General features: G+C 32.3%; 1 protein-coding gene across 1 annotated transcript in view; it reads left to right on the top strand.

Moving 5' to 3' along the window:
• The window catches only part of LOC121127619 (nicotinamidase-like), a 32601-nt gene that overhangs the window by 11504 nt on the left and 2539 nt on the right, over positions 1-18558 (top strand). Inside the window, 1 exon segment of the mRNA XM_040723039.1 lies at positions 13912-14043. Coding sequence (XP_040578973.1) covers positions 13912-14043 — 132 coding nt within the window.

Below are 18558 nucleotides of genomic sequence, written 5' to 3'. Positions count from 1 at the left end.
AATATACACCTGATTATCATCAGGTTGAAGAGTACTAATTTATTACAGAATCAATTTAGAAAAAAAATCTTTATATCTTGCTTTTGTGTTGACAGGTCACATATATACTTTATTTTCCTTTTTATTTATAGGAAACTAGGATCCTTATTAGTAAATAATATAATGCTTCAGTGTGATTTATCTATAACAAACTAAATTGACTAAGCATGCAAGACATAGTTTGAGTAAACCCATGGTAGATTTATTTATCACGTGTACTCTGTAATTTTCTGTGTCAGAAATATTTCCCTTTTATAGTCAAAACATGTGTACATATATTTTGACTATGAAAGTTAATCATATTGTACGCTAATGTACAATATTTGTACACAAAAATAAATAGGAAATTCACGAAATTGCATGAAGTAAAAAATAATATATTTACATACTTATTATTTGTGCATTGATGACGTCATAGCTAAAACGAAATGAAATACAGATTTGTAGTGAATGTTTTTATTCAATTTTATGAGGGCTGCCTTCTTTTGTTGTGGGTATAAATACATATATATATATATATTAGTGATGGTACGATGCCCAAAAAAATCCAGATGCTGATTCTTTAATATTTTAAATAATAGATAAAAATATTATTTTGCTATCACATGATTATATTGGTGGGGAGGGGCTTGGTTTTTGGATTTTTTTGTATAAATTTTTTAGAAAAAAAATTAAATATAAATTTTTAAATTTAAAATATTTTCAAAAATCTACGATTATTATCGAAAAAATCATTTGTTTACAAAAAAATTTCAAAATTCCCAAGCTCTTAATCAAAAAAATCATTTTTTTGAAAAGCAATTTCAAAAATTAAATTTGTAATAAAAAAAATTTTGAAACAAAAATTCAAATTTTTTTTTTTTTTTGAGAAAAATTTACAAATTCCCGAGCTGGTTTCAAAAAAAAAAATTTATAAAAAAAAATAAATTAGAAAACATAAATTCATATATTAAATTTTTGGAGAAAAATTTCAAAACTACATAATTATTCAAAGAAACTTTAATTTAGTGTGAAAGAAATTGAAAAATTAGATTTAATTTCATATATTAAATTATCTAATATAAAGCAAAAATTCTTTAATTTTGGGGTGTCTATTTTAGTTTTTTTTATATTATTATTACTTAGAAGAGTAATAAATAGTTAAACATCAGTAATTAATAAGAATCTGCATCGCATTTTCCCAATTCCAAAAAAAAAAACAACATTCGATTCCCGATTCTGATTAATATTTCCATCACTAATATATTTATATATGTATACCCATGACCTTCGATGAATTTGGAAAGTTAATTACCTAAATCACTATTATCACTTTATAGATCTTCATTCTATCAGCAAGTCATCATTTCTCATACAGTGGATATAAAATATAAAAAAATACAGAACGTTTTTTCCCCATAAAATAATACACTTTCTTTAGAAAACATTAATGTATTGTATGTATGTACAAGTGGATAGAGAAAATATGGAAGAAGATGGATTGAGACAATTTTCATAGATTGTTTATACTTTTTTCCATATATGACTTTTATGTACAAATATGCCTACATTTAAAAAAATTTAATTTAAAATTATTGGAATTTTTATTTTAGTAAACAGATAAAATCCCTGGGGGGGGCTACAGCTCCCTCAATCCCACCCCTGTGTATCCCCTGATCAGCTATATCAATCAATATCCATCGATTTTATCAACAGGTTTGTGCACTACAATTGTAACAAACTTTGACCTCATCCACATCCTGAACAAATGGATTGTGAGGAAATTTTGTTCCAATTGTAGGTCTCCACCCTGTACTAAAAATTTTAAGGATGAGCTCTAAAAGTTGAAGCTAATATATTTTCAATCAAACGTGTAAATTATTTGAAAGATTGCAACAATACTATGAATTAATTGTTATATATATATAAATATTAAAATAAGTTTCACATAACCGATTATTTGCTGATTCTAAAGCGTTACCAAAGTGAGGAAACAAATATTGTTTAAAAGTCAAAGCGTAATGCCATTTAGGTTCTTTTAATTTGAGTATTTCTCAAAAAATAATCTCAATTTTGCAAATTTTAGCTAAATAGAGTAAGAAAAAAATATATATTTGGCAGGGTGGCGTGACAGTCTGTAGCTTGTTATTTAAAAAATAATGGGCATGCTTCGTATAAATTTCACAGCGCCCTCTGTGTGAGTAACATACACCTGTATTTTATATTAAATAATATTATGATTCAGGAGTTGTATTAATTTGCCGCTGGAGGGCCCCACTATCTTGTCATTTTTGTCGTCTACAAACTAATATTAGTAAACAGAACGCATGGTCCGTTGTCTTAATGAGGTCTATGAATCAACTTTTTTAATAAGTTGCTACATTTATTTTTATGACTGAGTAATAATATTTGTTTGATTTGCTCATTTGAAAATATTAATAAAGTTGAGGCAACAAAGCTTTAAAATAATAAAATGAAGTTATTTATTTGTTTATATGTACAATATACACTTTTAAAGAAGAAAAACATGTTTTTATTTATTATTTGATACAACAATCGCAGATAGACTTTAGAATCAAAAATATCTTTTCTTTTTGTTTTAAATGTGAAATGACATTTGGTTCTGTTTTTTGTTTTTTTTCTAATGCGGGAAAAGGGTTTTTATTGATGAAACATTATATGTGAATATTATTATTTCCACTGGTCTTAATCTCCCACTCAAGGTTAAAAACTAATATTGTTTACACTGCTTGATAGGAGAGCCACAACCTAGTACCCTTTTGATATTACAATAAATATAATGGGACTTTCAACCCATTAAAAAAAAAAATCCATTTTAATCCTTAAACCTACGTTTTTGCCTCTACTGTAAAATTCGATAAAGTTTAGATACATTTCTCTGCCAGAGAAGGGCAGTATAGTTACATACAAATAATTTTGGCTGATTTATCAGAAATTTTGTTCTTCTATGCCCCCCCCAAAAAAAAAAAAAACCCAACATTTTATACTAATTGTTTATCTCGTCTTCAAGTGTATGGATTTTGTTTTGTTTATATATATATTTCAGCTCTAATTTTAATCCTAATTTGAAATGCTTTCAATATATTTATCCACAAAATCAAAAGCTTTTTTCTTTTTGAAAGTAAGGGATGTTTGACGACAATGGAAGTTCATTTTTTAGGATTTTATGGACTCTGATTCATATAATGTGTCCTACCGGTGTGCAAAAATAAAAATGAAACCAAAATGAATGCAGTCGTCCTGACAATGAGAAGAATGTTTGGAAGAGAGCAGTTTAGCAGTCATGACGTTTTATCAGATAGCTGCAAGCAGCCATGAGATAAAGGAAATATACAAACATCCCACTCCGTATATACCAACGACATATTACTCCGATGTTGATCGTCAATTCTACTCAGAGTACCACACGGACTTATAACTCTCGAAAAAATATTAATTCTTACTCGTTGCCTTTCATGAGCACCCCGTTTAGTTATTACTTTATACTTAGATGTTCCGTCTTCAATAATTAAAAAGTCATTACAACTTCTTTGGACAATAAAAACCCGCTACAAATTACCATCTAGAAAAAGCCGCTCCCTCCCACTTTTGAGAGCATATTTTATACTCCTCTAGTTTGAGACATAAAATTGGTTCCATCCCACACTCAGTCGCATCCTTTCTATCGATCCATAAAAAAAAAACGACCCAAAGTTTTAAACATCATTTTCACTAACAATTAGGTTACCATAGATTACTCCATTTTATAGCTGCCTACTTTAAATCAAAAAGAGTCAACTGATAAAAATACCTGAGGGAGAGAATACATTGAATTTTTGTTTATCTCAAGTCCTGAAAATAGCCGATCTGTATTGTTCATGGCTTCATTGACTAAGGTTTATTTCCCAACCAATAATACAGCTTATGAAAGCTTACAAATTTCGAAACGATTTATATTTAATAACCCAACATTGGCTACAAGTAATATTGCCTTTATTGGTCTCTAATTGTCTCGATACGATTTGCACACGCACATTGTACGTGTTCTTATCCTACCAGTCTGCTTACTAGTGTTGGATTACCCCCATTAAATGATAGACTCGTCTGGGACCACTATTATTTTTTCAATAACGAAATCATTCGCTCCAAGCTCGGTCTCGTTGTAAAATTTAGTAGCACAAGAAAATGAGGATTTTTTTTAGAACAGGAAATTTCGATCCAGATTGCTCTAGAAAAATAATTACAACAGACTGAACCGGGTTAAAAAAGAAATACTGTCTCGGAACGTGTATTAACAATAGTGTGGGTCTTTTAGTATGTTTAATCCTTATGGATTTTTTTCCTGTTGTACTCAAGAGACTTGCCTTAATTCGTTACTAGAGTGAATTGTTGTTATTTCCATGTTATTTTAAAACATACTTACTACATATTATAGTAAATCATGGGAAGGGCATAGAGCCAGAGAAGAAAGAAAGAACATAATGTACAGCATGGAAAAAAACCAACAGGATATTTCATTATAAATATAAATTGAACATAATCTATGGTACATATGACTATATATATACTTTCGTGACAAGCAAAGAAAGAAATAGAAAAAGGTTTTTCTTTGTTGTTTTTTTTCTCTCTATTTCTATAACATAAACATTAATGGATATATAATACTTATTTATTACTCAGCTTTCAAAATTACTTATTCCTTGCTATTATAAGAACAAAAATATTCAGTTTTAATGGAGGGAAAAGAAAGAAGAAAACACAAGTCAGTACAAGCAAAGAAAGGAAAAGGAAAGAGGGGGTGGAGAGAATCACAAATCTCTCGAGCAATGATGACGTCATTGTAGCTAATACTTACTCACACTTGACACACTTTGATATATATATTAATATGTAAATACTATACAATACAGCGTCAATAGTGGAAAGGGGGTGTGTATTTTTGCTTTTTACAGTAATTTATGTTTCTTCATTGGGGCAAATTTTGCCATTTTTAGTACATAGTAATTTGATTATATTTAAATATCAGTATTTATCATGAATATCGAGTAGTATTCAATGCAGATGTAATGCCTTTTTTATCATTAAAGCCCTTTGATCGTCTATAATGGAGATTTATTAGAGATTTGTTTTATATAGTAAAAATATCAACTTTGAACTACCAAGATGGAGTTTCTTTCAATCGTGATTTATTATGCAATTCATGACGTCAGTAAAAACGCTCTATATAGCATTAGGGATCTGAAAATTGTCTATATCTTGGTGAGGGTATCTCTAAAAAATAAGTATACTGGATTCGCCGTAGCTCATCGACAACGTGCTCGGGAGAAATTATTCTTTTGAAGGCAGTGTGCGTAGGTTTGCGCCCAGGTGATTTCTACAGAAAGAAATATACTCTATGTATATGAACTTCACATAAGATTCCTAGGTTAGTTAGAGTAATTGTAATACTATATTGTTCACTTATACTTAATCACTGGAGCTCCATCTAACCAATTAAAGAAACATGAAGAAATAAATCCTCGTGAGACTATATCTAAAAAATTTATATATAAAATTATATGTTGGGAACTTTGATAGACGATAGATAAAATTTGCTGACAGAGCTCACTATAAAAACTCTAGTGAGCCTTGCTTGCTAATACGAATAAATGTTCGAAATAGAGATAAATAATTGATAGGGGCACTAATATCTTACAGATTACCAACTTATACTTTTTTTGTATATATATACTGTCGAGAGATTGAAATTGATTCATATTTAGTTATATTAAAAAATGTTACATTTACAATTAGTTACAAAACAAAAGAAACCTGAGGTCTGTAGCTGAGATACAAGTCGAGAAAATGACACTTGAACGTTATTGAAGAATTTCCATTCGCGCACTCCAAGCAGTTGGGTGTCTCCAGGACCACCCTATACGTTGGAGAGGAAGAAGGACTCTGTCATAAAGGCTAAAGCGGGGGCAAGAGTTAAAGTAAACACCCTAGGCCAATCACTTCAAGTCTATGAGAGCCCATGCAAGAGATCTCAGGATTTCACACTAGACTGTGCAGAGAGCTATCAAAAAGTGGATGGAAAGAACATTGTGAGGGTCGAGAGGCCACTTTTGACATTAGCAATGAAAGAACTCCCCCCCCCCCTATCTTCTCAGTTGCAAGAATCTTTTAAATAAGTCTTTTGAAATCTTTCTTTGACACTTTTGTTACCCCTACAGACCTGATTCCAAACTCCCTCAACTATACCTTTGGGGTAGATGTCGAGGGGAAGGCATGCAATATCCGTGATCCAAACACAGAGGCTCTCAAAGCCACTATATTTTGGGGGTAAAAACTCACCACAATACAGTTTACCCGTATTTTAACCAGGCAAATTTCAGGAGGCTCATAACTGGTGCCCTCTGTTGCACAACATCATGTAAAATTTAAATTTACATACTTTAAAATTAAAAAAAGGGAATACAAATGGAAAAAGTTTTTCTGAAAAAAAAAATCCATTAAATGAAGTATGTAGACAATTCATTAAAAAAAAGTCATTTGAAAAGAAAAGGTTCCACAATACTTTTTATAAAAAGGAAAGAAAATGGAATGACGTGCCATTATGGACAACACACTCTTAAACTCAATGTGCTTTGTTTCAATACTAGGTCATTCCTAGAGAAGGAAATAATATACATAATTAAATGTATATAGACTTCAAGGACAATCCCTTATCCTTTATAAGTACAGCTCCAATTAAAGGAAGTAATATTTTTTTTAAACAGGGCCTTGCATATATTTATATTTGCCCCAGGCCCCACTCACCCTAAAAACAGCCCTGTCTTTATGTTAAAATAAAATATTTCTGCATATTACCCTTATTTTTTACTTATAAATAAGAAATGTGTACTTGCATATTATAATGAAATTATATTTTGATATCCTTGAATCATGCAAAATTTTCTTATTTCTATATAATTATAGGTTGCTACTTATTGAAACTTTGCGTTGTAAGCTCTATCTTTTGTATACAATAGATAGCTTGGTATTTACAAATATCTACTTAATAATATAAAATAAATAAACCAAGAATAACGTTGTGTTATTTACACTTGATTTCAGTATTTTATAGTGATTTGAAATATTCTTTCCAGTAAAAAGTTGTAATTGACTCGTGAACACTCACGTGCAATCATTTTTCATCCCTTTCGACGTAGGTTATGAAGGGAATAGTGAATCGATGAACTTAATTCCTTATATGAACATCATGCGCCATCCTATAGTACAATAAAAAATTGGGATAACGAATTCAAGCGAGGAGGAGTTCGTAAAACAAATAGCTTTTTGGCTAATAAAAACATCGAAATGAAGGGTCATCCGCTGTACAGGCCACCTGGTTTAGCCCCCAATGACTTTTTCTATTAGCATACATCAAAAATAAATATCGTGGTCATTGGTTTTCATTACTAAATGAAGCCACTGATGCATTTAATATCTATTTTTTGGAGTTACCTCAGTCAGAATGAAAAAAAAATCTTTGAAAACTAGTTCAATTGCTTACATAAATGTACTGATCTTCATGGATAATATTTTGAAAAGCAATAAGTACAATTTCACTTTTAACATTTTTTGTTTAATTATGAGGCCAAAAATATAAATAGCAACCTACGCATTATCCAAATGATGGAAAAGAACTGCATGGATATATTCAGTGTCGGAAGAAATATTTAACGGTAAATTGTATGAGGGTGTGTCTATGTATTGTGGGTTCTTATAGGTATATTCATAAATATGTATGTTATAACTAACCGTGGGTGTTTATTTTTTCCAAGATCTGACTCTAATGATGGGAAACATCTATATATGACTATACTTTAAAATATAGAATAAAAAGTTTCCCCTTAAAATGTATAAAAATGAGTGTTATTTTTCTTTGCTCAATCTTGATGGTGAACATTTATTGGGCTACGGCCGGAAACATGAGTTACACTTCATTCATCTCATTCATATCATAACACTGTGATATTATCATAGAAATCCATAGTCTATTCCAAATGCAAAGAAATTGTACATGGCGTATCATATCTATGTACACTTAGGCAAAAAGGCATGTATACTGTATATATGTTCGTTTGAAAATTTAGAGCCCTCATTTCCACCTTGGATGCAGTTACGGCGTGGAGAGAGAGGAATATGTTTTTCAACTTTTATATTGTGACATGTGACACTCTTGATTCCTCCCCTACTGCGTGCGCAGTAGGTTTTCACACTCTTTTCATCATCATGTATAGTTGTTAAAAAAAACATCACTGTGTCCTAATCATATATACACTACAGGGCGTTTCCCGTCGAAAATAAATCTTGTCACAAAATATATTTTCATAGAATACTTTAAAAAATTCAACTTATTATTGCAATTGAGCTCCTGATATTTTATTTGGACGATTAATGAAAATCCCTTAATTGCTTTAATTTCTAAGTTATAAAAAATGATTTTTTCAATTAAATTTAATAACTAGAAATGAGCAAATTCCTTCAAATGCAAATCGTTTCACAGATAAAATTGGTGCCATCGGATTTGGTGGCATGCAAAAATTATAAATTGTCACGGTTTGTCAAAATTGGATTATTGGAACCGACTTAATTCCGGAAAACCTAACATTCAATTTATCATTCATAGTTATACTGTAAGATATGTTGCCAATAAAATTTTTCATCTTTTTGTATAAAATAATTATCTCTTTAAAAACTCTCAACGAAAAGTAATTTAAAGATAGTGGAAATCGAGTCGGACGCTAAACAGCCCCTATTCTGTCCAACTGTTCTTACTGAAAAAAATATTTTTTTTTTAAATTTTCATATTAGATGTTATGTGTTTTTACTTCATTGTTAATTAAAGAGCTAAATTGTTCAGCTTATATAAGCCTAACTATGATTGACCTCCACACATTTTTCCAAGTGAGGTAAAATAATAAGTCTTTATTTAGATTAAAAGATCAAACAAACTTCAACTAACACTACATATATGAGTACTAGTCTTGAATTTCACCTTGTAAATCCTAAAACGGTTTAAAGTTGTAATAAGCTTAGCCCATTCGCTTCAATTTCGGTGTAGACCGGTTTTAATGTAAAATTCGGCAAAAAAAAGAAAAGACCTTCATCAAGTCCCACGTCATTTTTTTTTTTTTTTTTTTGAACTTTTTTGACTACCTAGTGCTACCTAGCTATCACAAAAATACCCAGTTCATTTTCTTGTTAATTGTCAATTACCTTGTCTCACATGATACATTATGGTTATTCCAAAATTTATTCTTTTTTGATAAATAAACGAAGTAATAAGTTATGATATACTTATGCTTAGTTTCCAAAATTTATATAATTTTCTAATGAAATTATTGGTGGGATTGGTGTTTGAAAAAAAAAAAAACTTTTCCCGGCACAGATAGGCTGCCCACCCTGCATAATATATATATATATAATTGATTTGATTGCATTTCTGGTATTTCTGTAGTTTGGCTGTGGTCGTCTATATACAATAACTACCTATGTCTACAGACATACAGGGTGTCCACGATAAATTGGAACTACTTTAAACTTCGTCCAGATCCATAATGTGGATATTTGGGCTTAAATCATACTAATATAAAAGGTTGCGTGAACAATACACTATAACTTCCACCACAATTGCTTTGACAACAAACAATAGTCATCATGGAACAAGCAAGGAGAGACACCATCCTCGAATTGGCTCGCGCGGGACACAAGCCCTCTGCTATCTACAAGCTTCTTAACTACTCCAAGACCACGGTGTGCCGGGTCTTTAATGCCTGGGAGGTTGAGGGGAAGGTCTGCTGCAAGGCCCACAACATGAGAAGTGACCGAATCCACACTCCTCGCTTCCTTGAAGGCCTCCGGAAGTCTATCAAGGCTTCGCCGGGGACTTGTCCAGGTTGGCCAAGAACCGTGGAGTGAGAAAGCAGCTGCTCTCCAAGGCTGTGAATGAGGACCTCGGGTACAGGTCATACCGAATAGCTAAACAACACATCCTCATGGCTTCCATGAAGGCCACCAGGCTCACCAACGGTAAGCGTCTCCTCAATGACCTGAAGAGTCATGGAGGAAGAATCATCTTCTTCTTTGACGAGAAGAACTGGACTGTCGACAGAAGCTACAACGTCCAGAATAACAGGTGGCTTGCCAAGGAGAGAGAAGAGGTCCCTGCGGTCTTCATCACAAAGTTCCCGGCCTCCGTGATGCCCCTGGGTGTCATCTGCAGCACCGGTGAGGTGATGCCTCCTTTCTTCTTCAATCCCAAGGAAAGGGTTAACGCAATAAGGTACTGCGAAATCATGGAGGAGTTCATCATCCCCTGGATGCAGGATACGGCCACTGGGAGGGAGTTCATATTCCAAGAAGACTCAGTACCCGCACACATCGCCATGAGGACCACTAACCTCTTCAACTCCCACGACATCACTTTCTGGGATCGTAAAACCTGGCCCTCCAACTCACCCGCCCTCAATCCTTGCAATTACTACTGGTAGAGGAAGTTGGAGAGGGAGGTGTGCAAGGTCAGCCACAAGAGCATCGCAGCCCTGAAGGGCTCCATTACGAGGGAGTGGAATGCTGTCGATTCCGCTGAAGTCATCAAGGCATGCAAATCCTTTCGGGGCAGGATGGAGAAGATGGTGGCTGCTGAGGGAGGATATGTTGAATAAATTTATTGATTAATATCATGTCTAACTTTTTCATATTAACAAATACACTCCAAATTCCATTTTTATCAAGCAGGTTGAATTTGGAGATAGTTCCAATTTATCGTGGACACACTGTATTTGGGTCAAGGAAAAAAATAATTTGTCACGTTTTCATATAGAGAAAGGCAGTGCCGTTTTAAATCAAGTGAGAAGTGACTGACTATTAATCAATTTTAAAAAAGTGCTGTAATTCCTTTGATTGATTTACTAACAATATTTCTACAAGTTAAATTTGACATAGTTTACACGGCATAAAGAAAGGGTATATGTCTACTTAATAATGATAGAGTGATCCTTTAGGATATATCCTAAGATCCTTTGTGTAAAGAAGGCAAGTGCTTGAATGTGAGTGCTCTTTTATTGTTCTATTTTTATTTTTATTTGTTCTGATTGGTTTTTTTTTAATGGCCTCATTACTCAAAATAAATATGTACCTACACAAATTACAATACATTTAATAAGTTATTTGTGTGTTTTTTTTCTCTATACAAATTAAATATACCGTTATTTTTTAGCATTTTCGCTGAAATTATAATGATTTCTTCTAAACATTTTTGTCTAACATTTGAATGTGTTTTTCATTTAAAGTGTGCCTCTGTTTGTTTGTGCCTCTTAAGGAGGGGAAGAATGTTTTATATTTTGTTCTATAGAAAATATCAAAAGGCAGAAATTACTCCAATGTCGATCCTCAATTGAACTCCAAGTCCAAAAAGGATTTACCGAGTGGTCCATTAAAATCAGAACACTTTGAATTTTAAACTTCAACAAGATGTAATTTATTAATTAACAATAGAATTTCAACAAAATTAATTTAAATCCTGTTAATTTTTTATCTGGCCTGTTTTTTTGGAATAAAATAATATGAATTATGTAGGAATTCATAATATTTTATCTAGTAACTTTGAGTTGTAGTACAGGATGCAGCAACATAACTTCCTTTTTTATAATGAGTGGCAATCAGGCTGTAAAATTAGTGCGGAATTGATGTGGTTTCATTCTAGATGTGAGATTTTAAAGTTTGTTTCGAAGTATAGTCATAGTCAGGCTGCAGCAATATAAATACGTTTGCTGTTGAAATTTAACATTACCAAAATATGGTATGACATAATATCTTAGAAAATTAAACTAATTACAATTTAATTTCCGAGTTTTATGGTACAATTTATGAAAATCAGTTGTTTGCTTCAATTTCTAATATGCAAAAACGATTGTTCCAATGCATTTCATAGCTTGAAATTCGTAAGATTCTTTAAACGTAAATAACTCAACAAATAATTAAGCTAGAGAGCTAAAATTGGTACCATCAGACTCAGTTTCATACAAGAATTTTGTAGTATGGTTTGTATAAATCAAGTAATTAAAACCAGATTTATTTCCTAATAATCGACATTGTTAAGACGTTTTTGAAATCCCCAATAACTAATTATTTAATCAACTCATCATTCACAATTTTAAAAATAAGGTATGTTAACAATTAAATTTTGCATCTTAATGTATAAAATCTAAATCCATCTTAAACCTCTCAATGAAAAATAATTTAATAAAAAATCAACGTGTATTTAGATACACAAGTTCAGAAGTACATCCATCAAATATTTCAGATATGATGCAGGATATTTGTCGTATATAATAGGTTGAGGAAAAATTTATTTCGGTTTTTTCGCTTTATTTTAATGTTTTATATGGAGTGGTACGATTATCTGATCTAGGCCAAGAAGGTTCTCTTCTTTTTGATAACCTGTTGCCAACGATAATACAACTTCATAATGCCCTTTTCGTAGAATACCTTGTCCCTATTAGCAAAAAAACTCGGGACATCAAATTTTCGCAGGCATTTATTGATACCAAATTTGTACCCCAAGTGCGTTGGCCATAGAGAGGAACCGGTGGTAGTCACTTGGTGCCAGGGCCTGACTGTAGGGTGGATGCATAAGAACTTCCCATCCGAACTCAAAGATGTGTACGGTCTGGGGCTGTCTTTTTGTCGTCTATTTACCAATGCGGCCCGCTTCTGTTCGACCGCCAGCTTCAAACGGTCTAGTTGTTCATAGTAGAGGGAAAATTTAGAAGGGGGAAAAGAAAATCACTCGAACCACTGATGTGTAACCCGAAGCGAAAGAATATCGGCCTTGTAGTCATTTAAAATTGTAAAATATATATTCTTCCTTTGAGGCCTCCATATTCGACACACGATCATTCACGACTGAAACGAACAAGCACAATACAGTCCTCAAAGTGTTTGTAGTATACACTCATATATTTACAACACCTTATCGTATATTCCGATGTTACCAATAATGAACAAGTTGTACATTGTGAAAAAAAAGGGCTGGAAATACAAAATTACTTTTCCCCCAAGCTAAAATATATATTGCCATTGACGGATAACCTCAAGTCTTTGCCCTTTTGTACGAGTACTTATGTCGAAGTGATGACAGAGCAGATAAAGGTTTTTGAGGGGTTTTCATCTTGATGTTTCATTTTCAACACACTCACTCATCACCCCCAAGACGACAGAACCAATTTAAAAGTGAAAGCTCATAAACTGTTGTTGATTTTCCCTTGGTAAGCAAAATCGAGTAACACCATTTTCATCGCTGTGGAGCCCCTAGGTGTAATGTTATTATTTTCTGGGAGGTGGAAAAGTTGCTAATGTTCCCCAATATTTGCGTCTAGGATTATTTATCAACATAAATTTATTGATATTTGACAATTATTGCTCGAGCTAATGAAATTGTGCGATATTTTTTAGCTAACTTTCAATTACTAACACGAAATCAAGTCTAAATCATTACACATATGTACATTTGGTAATTGTTTGTATATTGAAGTTGTTGTTTTTTTAAAAAGGAACTACGCACTACGTAATTTGTTTGAAGTCCTTGAATTGTTAGACTTTTCTAGAGTCTTTAACAGCCTTTTTATGTATTATATTTAAAAATACATGTTTAATAACTTTATTGTCTAGTATTTCCCCTTAGAAATCAACCCGTATTACAGATAGATATATTTTCCCCTTTATGGAACATTTCATACAATTTTCAATTCAAATATAAAAATAATCGATCAAAAACATGATCAATTTGGACTTTGAATTTCATTTTTATAATCATAGTTGACATTTATTCTACTACTACTCCCTATTGTCTTTCATATTTAGATCAAGGATCCCAATAAAGCATCTGTTCGAGAGGTCGTCATATTTGAAGGTCCACCGAAAACTGAGCAAATCTTATGGCCAGCTCATTGCGTTCAAGAGTCCTGGGGTTCTGAACTACATAAGGATCTAAAGGTAATTTTATTTTTCCAGTTTATTCTAAGGTCGGTATGTTTTAGTTTATCAAATATTTATATAGTAAATAATGTTATTTGTTTCAATCGTCATTCATGTGTTTTATCGAAATATGTGTTATTGTATTTTTGTTATGTACTAGGTGTTAGAACCAGTGCTAGAGCAGAATTCTCCATTGCTGCTCCAGGGAGAAATATTTTCTTGGGTGGCAAATTAGAAAAATGTAGAATTTTTTTTTTTTTACATTCTTTCTAAATATTGCTTATAAAAAAGGTAATCTAAAAGCCATCAAAATTATAGACACAATTTGTTTGAAAAAAAGGATAATTAAAACAAAAAAAAAGGTAATATTTTCTTTTAAAAAATATTGATTTTAAAAGAATTTATATTTATTTAAAGTAAAAAATAGAAAGAAAATATATATTTTGAACGTAGCCCCAAATCGAAAGACTTGATCCAAAATTTCCTCATCAAATAGCTAATTTAAAAATAAATAGACTTTTGTGAATCGTCCGACTCCGCCACGATACCAACATTTTTGTAGAGGTTCAGGTACATAATTAGGTATCAGTAATGGGATATTTTTTTATGAGAAAGAAAGCTCTGAATAAAAAGTAAAAATCAAGTCTCCAAGTGGGATTCTCGAGGGGCACTTGGATCAATGATTTTATTTTTAGGGGTGTTTAATTACTTAGCAAAAATTTATTTTAATTTAAAATAATTGGGGCCGGGGCTGAATTTAGAAAATAAGACTATGTTTTGCCACTTGAAATTTTCAGCGCAAAGCGACTACTTTGCGGTTATAACTATGAAAATTTCTTAATTTTGTGGTGGGGGGAGGGGTGTTCAAGTAACTCCTGCCAGCCCTTGTGGACGCCTCTGCTTCATTGTAATATCTAGACAATAATGGAAGCAGACTAGTCGCTCGGATTTTTTTTTAGGAGGGGGGGGGGATATCTTCTTTTTACCCCAACGACATTTTTTCCCCACTGTAATTAGAAAATATAGTGTAAGTACTTTCTTTCCTCACTCTGTCCTCAAAAAAAACCTTTCTTAATTAATTATATTTTTGGTAATATTTATCAAATGACGTTTTCTATAAATAGAAAATAGTATTTGTTACTTAAGCCAATGCCCCTGAAAGAAAGAAAATAGTATTCATTGCATAAATGTCATGAATGACTATTTTCTCTCCCTTTTTCTTCGAGGAATTAATCATATCAAATGGAAGATATGAACAAACATGCTAGAACTTTTCAAGTTAAATAATAATAATTACAGTCTTATTTGTGCATACATTTGTTTTGTTTGCTTTTTTAATAGTCACTTACTTTGATAAAATAATTTTCTACAAATTATAGCAGTTTGTTCTCTCAGGAAAGGGGCCTACAAAGCCTACTAATCACGTAAATGCGTGTAAAACTTTTATGGTATAAATCCACATCTAGAATAAACAAAAAGAAAAAGAAAAAAACTCATTATTGTTACGTTGTTTACGTGAAAATAAATATCATGCCGTATCTACCACATAATTACATGTTTAAGGAGACTTCTAACACGTGCTTACTTCTAATCATGATTGTACATACCATAACCATATGTATGTTTAGAATATGATTTGCCTTGTATTACACGTGCTTTTAATTACTTAAGATTTATGGAGACACACACATCCTTAGATGAGTATCAATTTGTTCCCTTTAGACATTCTACCTTTATCTACAAAAACACACTATCAAATAATATTATTAGAAACTTCCAACATCCAGTGATTATGTGACTTTATCTGATTTTCTATATATAAAGGGTGCACAAGCTATCCATAATGCGGGTACTTAATCAGCTTTTTTGTTTGTTAGATAGCTTGTTGCAACCTGCACTCTTTGGAAAAATGGAATCAATAGACCAATTTGTTATCTCAAATATTTTGAAAAGACAAAGAGCTCTCCTTGGAATCCCCAGCGTGAAAGACAACATAAAAATTGCCACAGCTTTCAGAACCTGGTTTTATTTTTATAATTTGATAACTGGTTGTAGAGAAAATTGCGTTTGAAAAAAAAATCATTTTTGTGGCACAGATAGCTGGTGCACCCGGTGTGTATACACTAGACATGTCCTGATGTTAAAATACACGATCCGATATTTTACAAATGACTAGATGCACTCGTATCCAGGAAAGCAAATATTTTGTTTGTCAACAGATTCATATCTTAAATATACAATATTTAAAAATAAAATCATTACTAAATATTGATTAGTAGCTTTACAGTGACAAAATATTTTTAGGCTCTGGAATCTGACTCGACATTTTGGAGTTGCAATAACCCAAGAACATGTTGGCAATTAATCCTGTTTTAGCTCTTGTCGGCTATATATTGCTTTACTTGATCGATAAGGTTGACTTGAATGAGATAAATTTACTTTTACAAACAAATTTTAAATCAATTGGATCTAGTTTTAGTGATGTTAGCAAGCTAAATGTTTAAAAATAAGAGCGATTTTAATGGATGACAAACTTGAATAAATGAATAAATCTAATCTTGGATTTTTTTATCTAATGTAATGAGCAAGCGGCAAATTTTGTGTCGCACTCTTTTTACGAAGTGCATTATTCATACCAGATGCATTCATTCATTCTTTTAGCTATAAGTACCCTGGCTACAAAAAATGAACTACTATTTATTTTCCATTCCCTCTTATTTTTCTCATTGTACCATATAAAATATCGAAGGAAATATAGAAATTTCTTAGAATTCTCTCTTATACCAACATGGTGTTGATATTGAATATTTTGCCCGATATATTGGTTTTCAGATTTGGATACGATATATCAACCCATGTTTAGTATATACTGGGTTTATCAAACCTATTTTCCGATCCCTTTAAATGCTAATATATTGAGATTGCGTGGACTGATTTTATAACTTCCGACGGGAGATAATAGCTAGCAGTCTAAGGTTTTGATATTTTACAACTATGGAGCAAGTGAATTGCTTAAAAGTAACCGCTTTGCTCCGTGTGGAAGTCACAAAAATGGCATTGTCAAGCAGACCGGCGTGGATCCCAAGACCATGTACGTCAAAAACCGTCTGAAACCGAAGATTTGCTAAAAAGGAAGACCCAAGGTGGCTGTACCAAGGAAGTCCATAAGATCACATGTTAAGGACCTGAATGTTTTAAAGGACACAGTCAGGAGGACCATCAAAAAGGAGTCTAGGAATTATTTGGTGACGAAGAAGAAGCCCCTTCTCACGGACGCTATCAAGTCCAAACATATTTATCGTAGTCAAAAATTCATAAAGAAATATCTCATTCTGGGCTGAGCAAAGGGTAAGGAGTAAAACTTCATGTGTTCAATGCCAGCTTCCCTCTTGAAAATATGTTCCTGCACAACTAAGGACCTTTTTTTACATCCTATCTGGGAATTGTTTTGATCATAGACTCAAATCTGAGTACAGGAAACTGCCTCTTTTTCTCAGATGAAAGGTTAAATATGCCCATTTTTTTTTTTAAATCACAAGTATGTTGAGAACCACAATTTTTGGATACTTATGTAATTAAGTAATTTTGAAACTCTACATTTAAAGGCAACCAATGTTTGATTAGATCATGTTTTTGACAGATCATTGATAATTTTTAGCTTATATTTCATTAAAAGTGTATTTCGGAGTTAATTCATGATAAATATACGTATTAATTGAAAAGCAATATGAAATAAATTTAAAAAAAAAACAACATATAGAACAAAAAAGTTTTTGTCAACTTATAATTTGTAGGAATAAAGAAGGAAAAATCCTTATGGTAATTCTTCATACACATCAAATTCCCATGAAGTTGATACTAAAAAAGGGAAGAAAAAGTTAACTTTATAGGGATTTTTTTAGGTTGTGTTCCTTCTACCGGACGTTCCATTGAAATCTGAACACTTATGTATTCAATAATTAATTAAGGATGAGTCATTGAAATTAATTCATATTTCGATATATTAAAACTTATATAATTATTTGCAAAACAAAACAAACGTGAGATTTCTAGCTTACGGACAAGTTGAGAAAATGAGACTTGAACGTGATCGACGAAATTTCCATTCTCACAATCGAAGCAGTTGAGCGTCTCCAGGACATCTATCTACTCTGTCAACAAGCCCGAAACGTTGCGTTGGAAGGAAGGGTTTTGTCAAAACGTCCAAAGTGGACCCTGGGGAGTTAAATAAAAAAGTCCACGGCAATCCCCTCAAGTCTCTGAGGATCAATGAAAGTGATCTCGTAGTTTCAGACAAGACTGTCCAGAGAACAATCAAAGAAAGTGGGTAGAAAGAGCCTTGTAAGGGTGGAGAGCCCTCTTTTGATACCAGTAATGGAATGAACCCATCTCCTCTGTTGCAAGACTCTATTGAATGATTTTTGAATTAGGCTTTACAGTTCTTTAGAAATCTTTTTCTGACTATTTTGTACCACCTACAGCCCTGATTCCAATTTCGACTACATATTTTGGGTGCATGTCGAGGAGAAGGCC

The sequence above is a fragment of the Lepeophtheirus salmonis genome, chromosome 13, assembly GCF_016086655.4.
Source record: "Lepeophtheirus salmonis chromosome 13, UVic_Lsal_1.4, whole genome shotgun sequence".
In the NCBI taxonomy this organism is placed as follows: domain Eukaryota; kingdom Metazoa; phylum Arthropoda; class Copepoda; order Siphonostomatoida; family Caligidae; genus Lepeophtheirus; species Lepeophtheirus salmonis.
The sequence above is the reverse complement of the archived record's forward strand: the minus strand, read 5'-3'. Positions and strand labels throughout refer to the sequence as shown.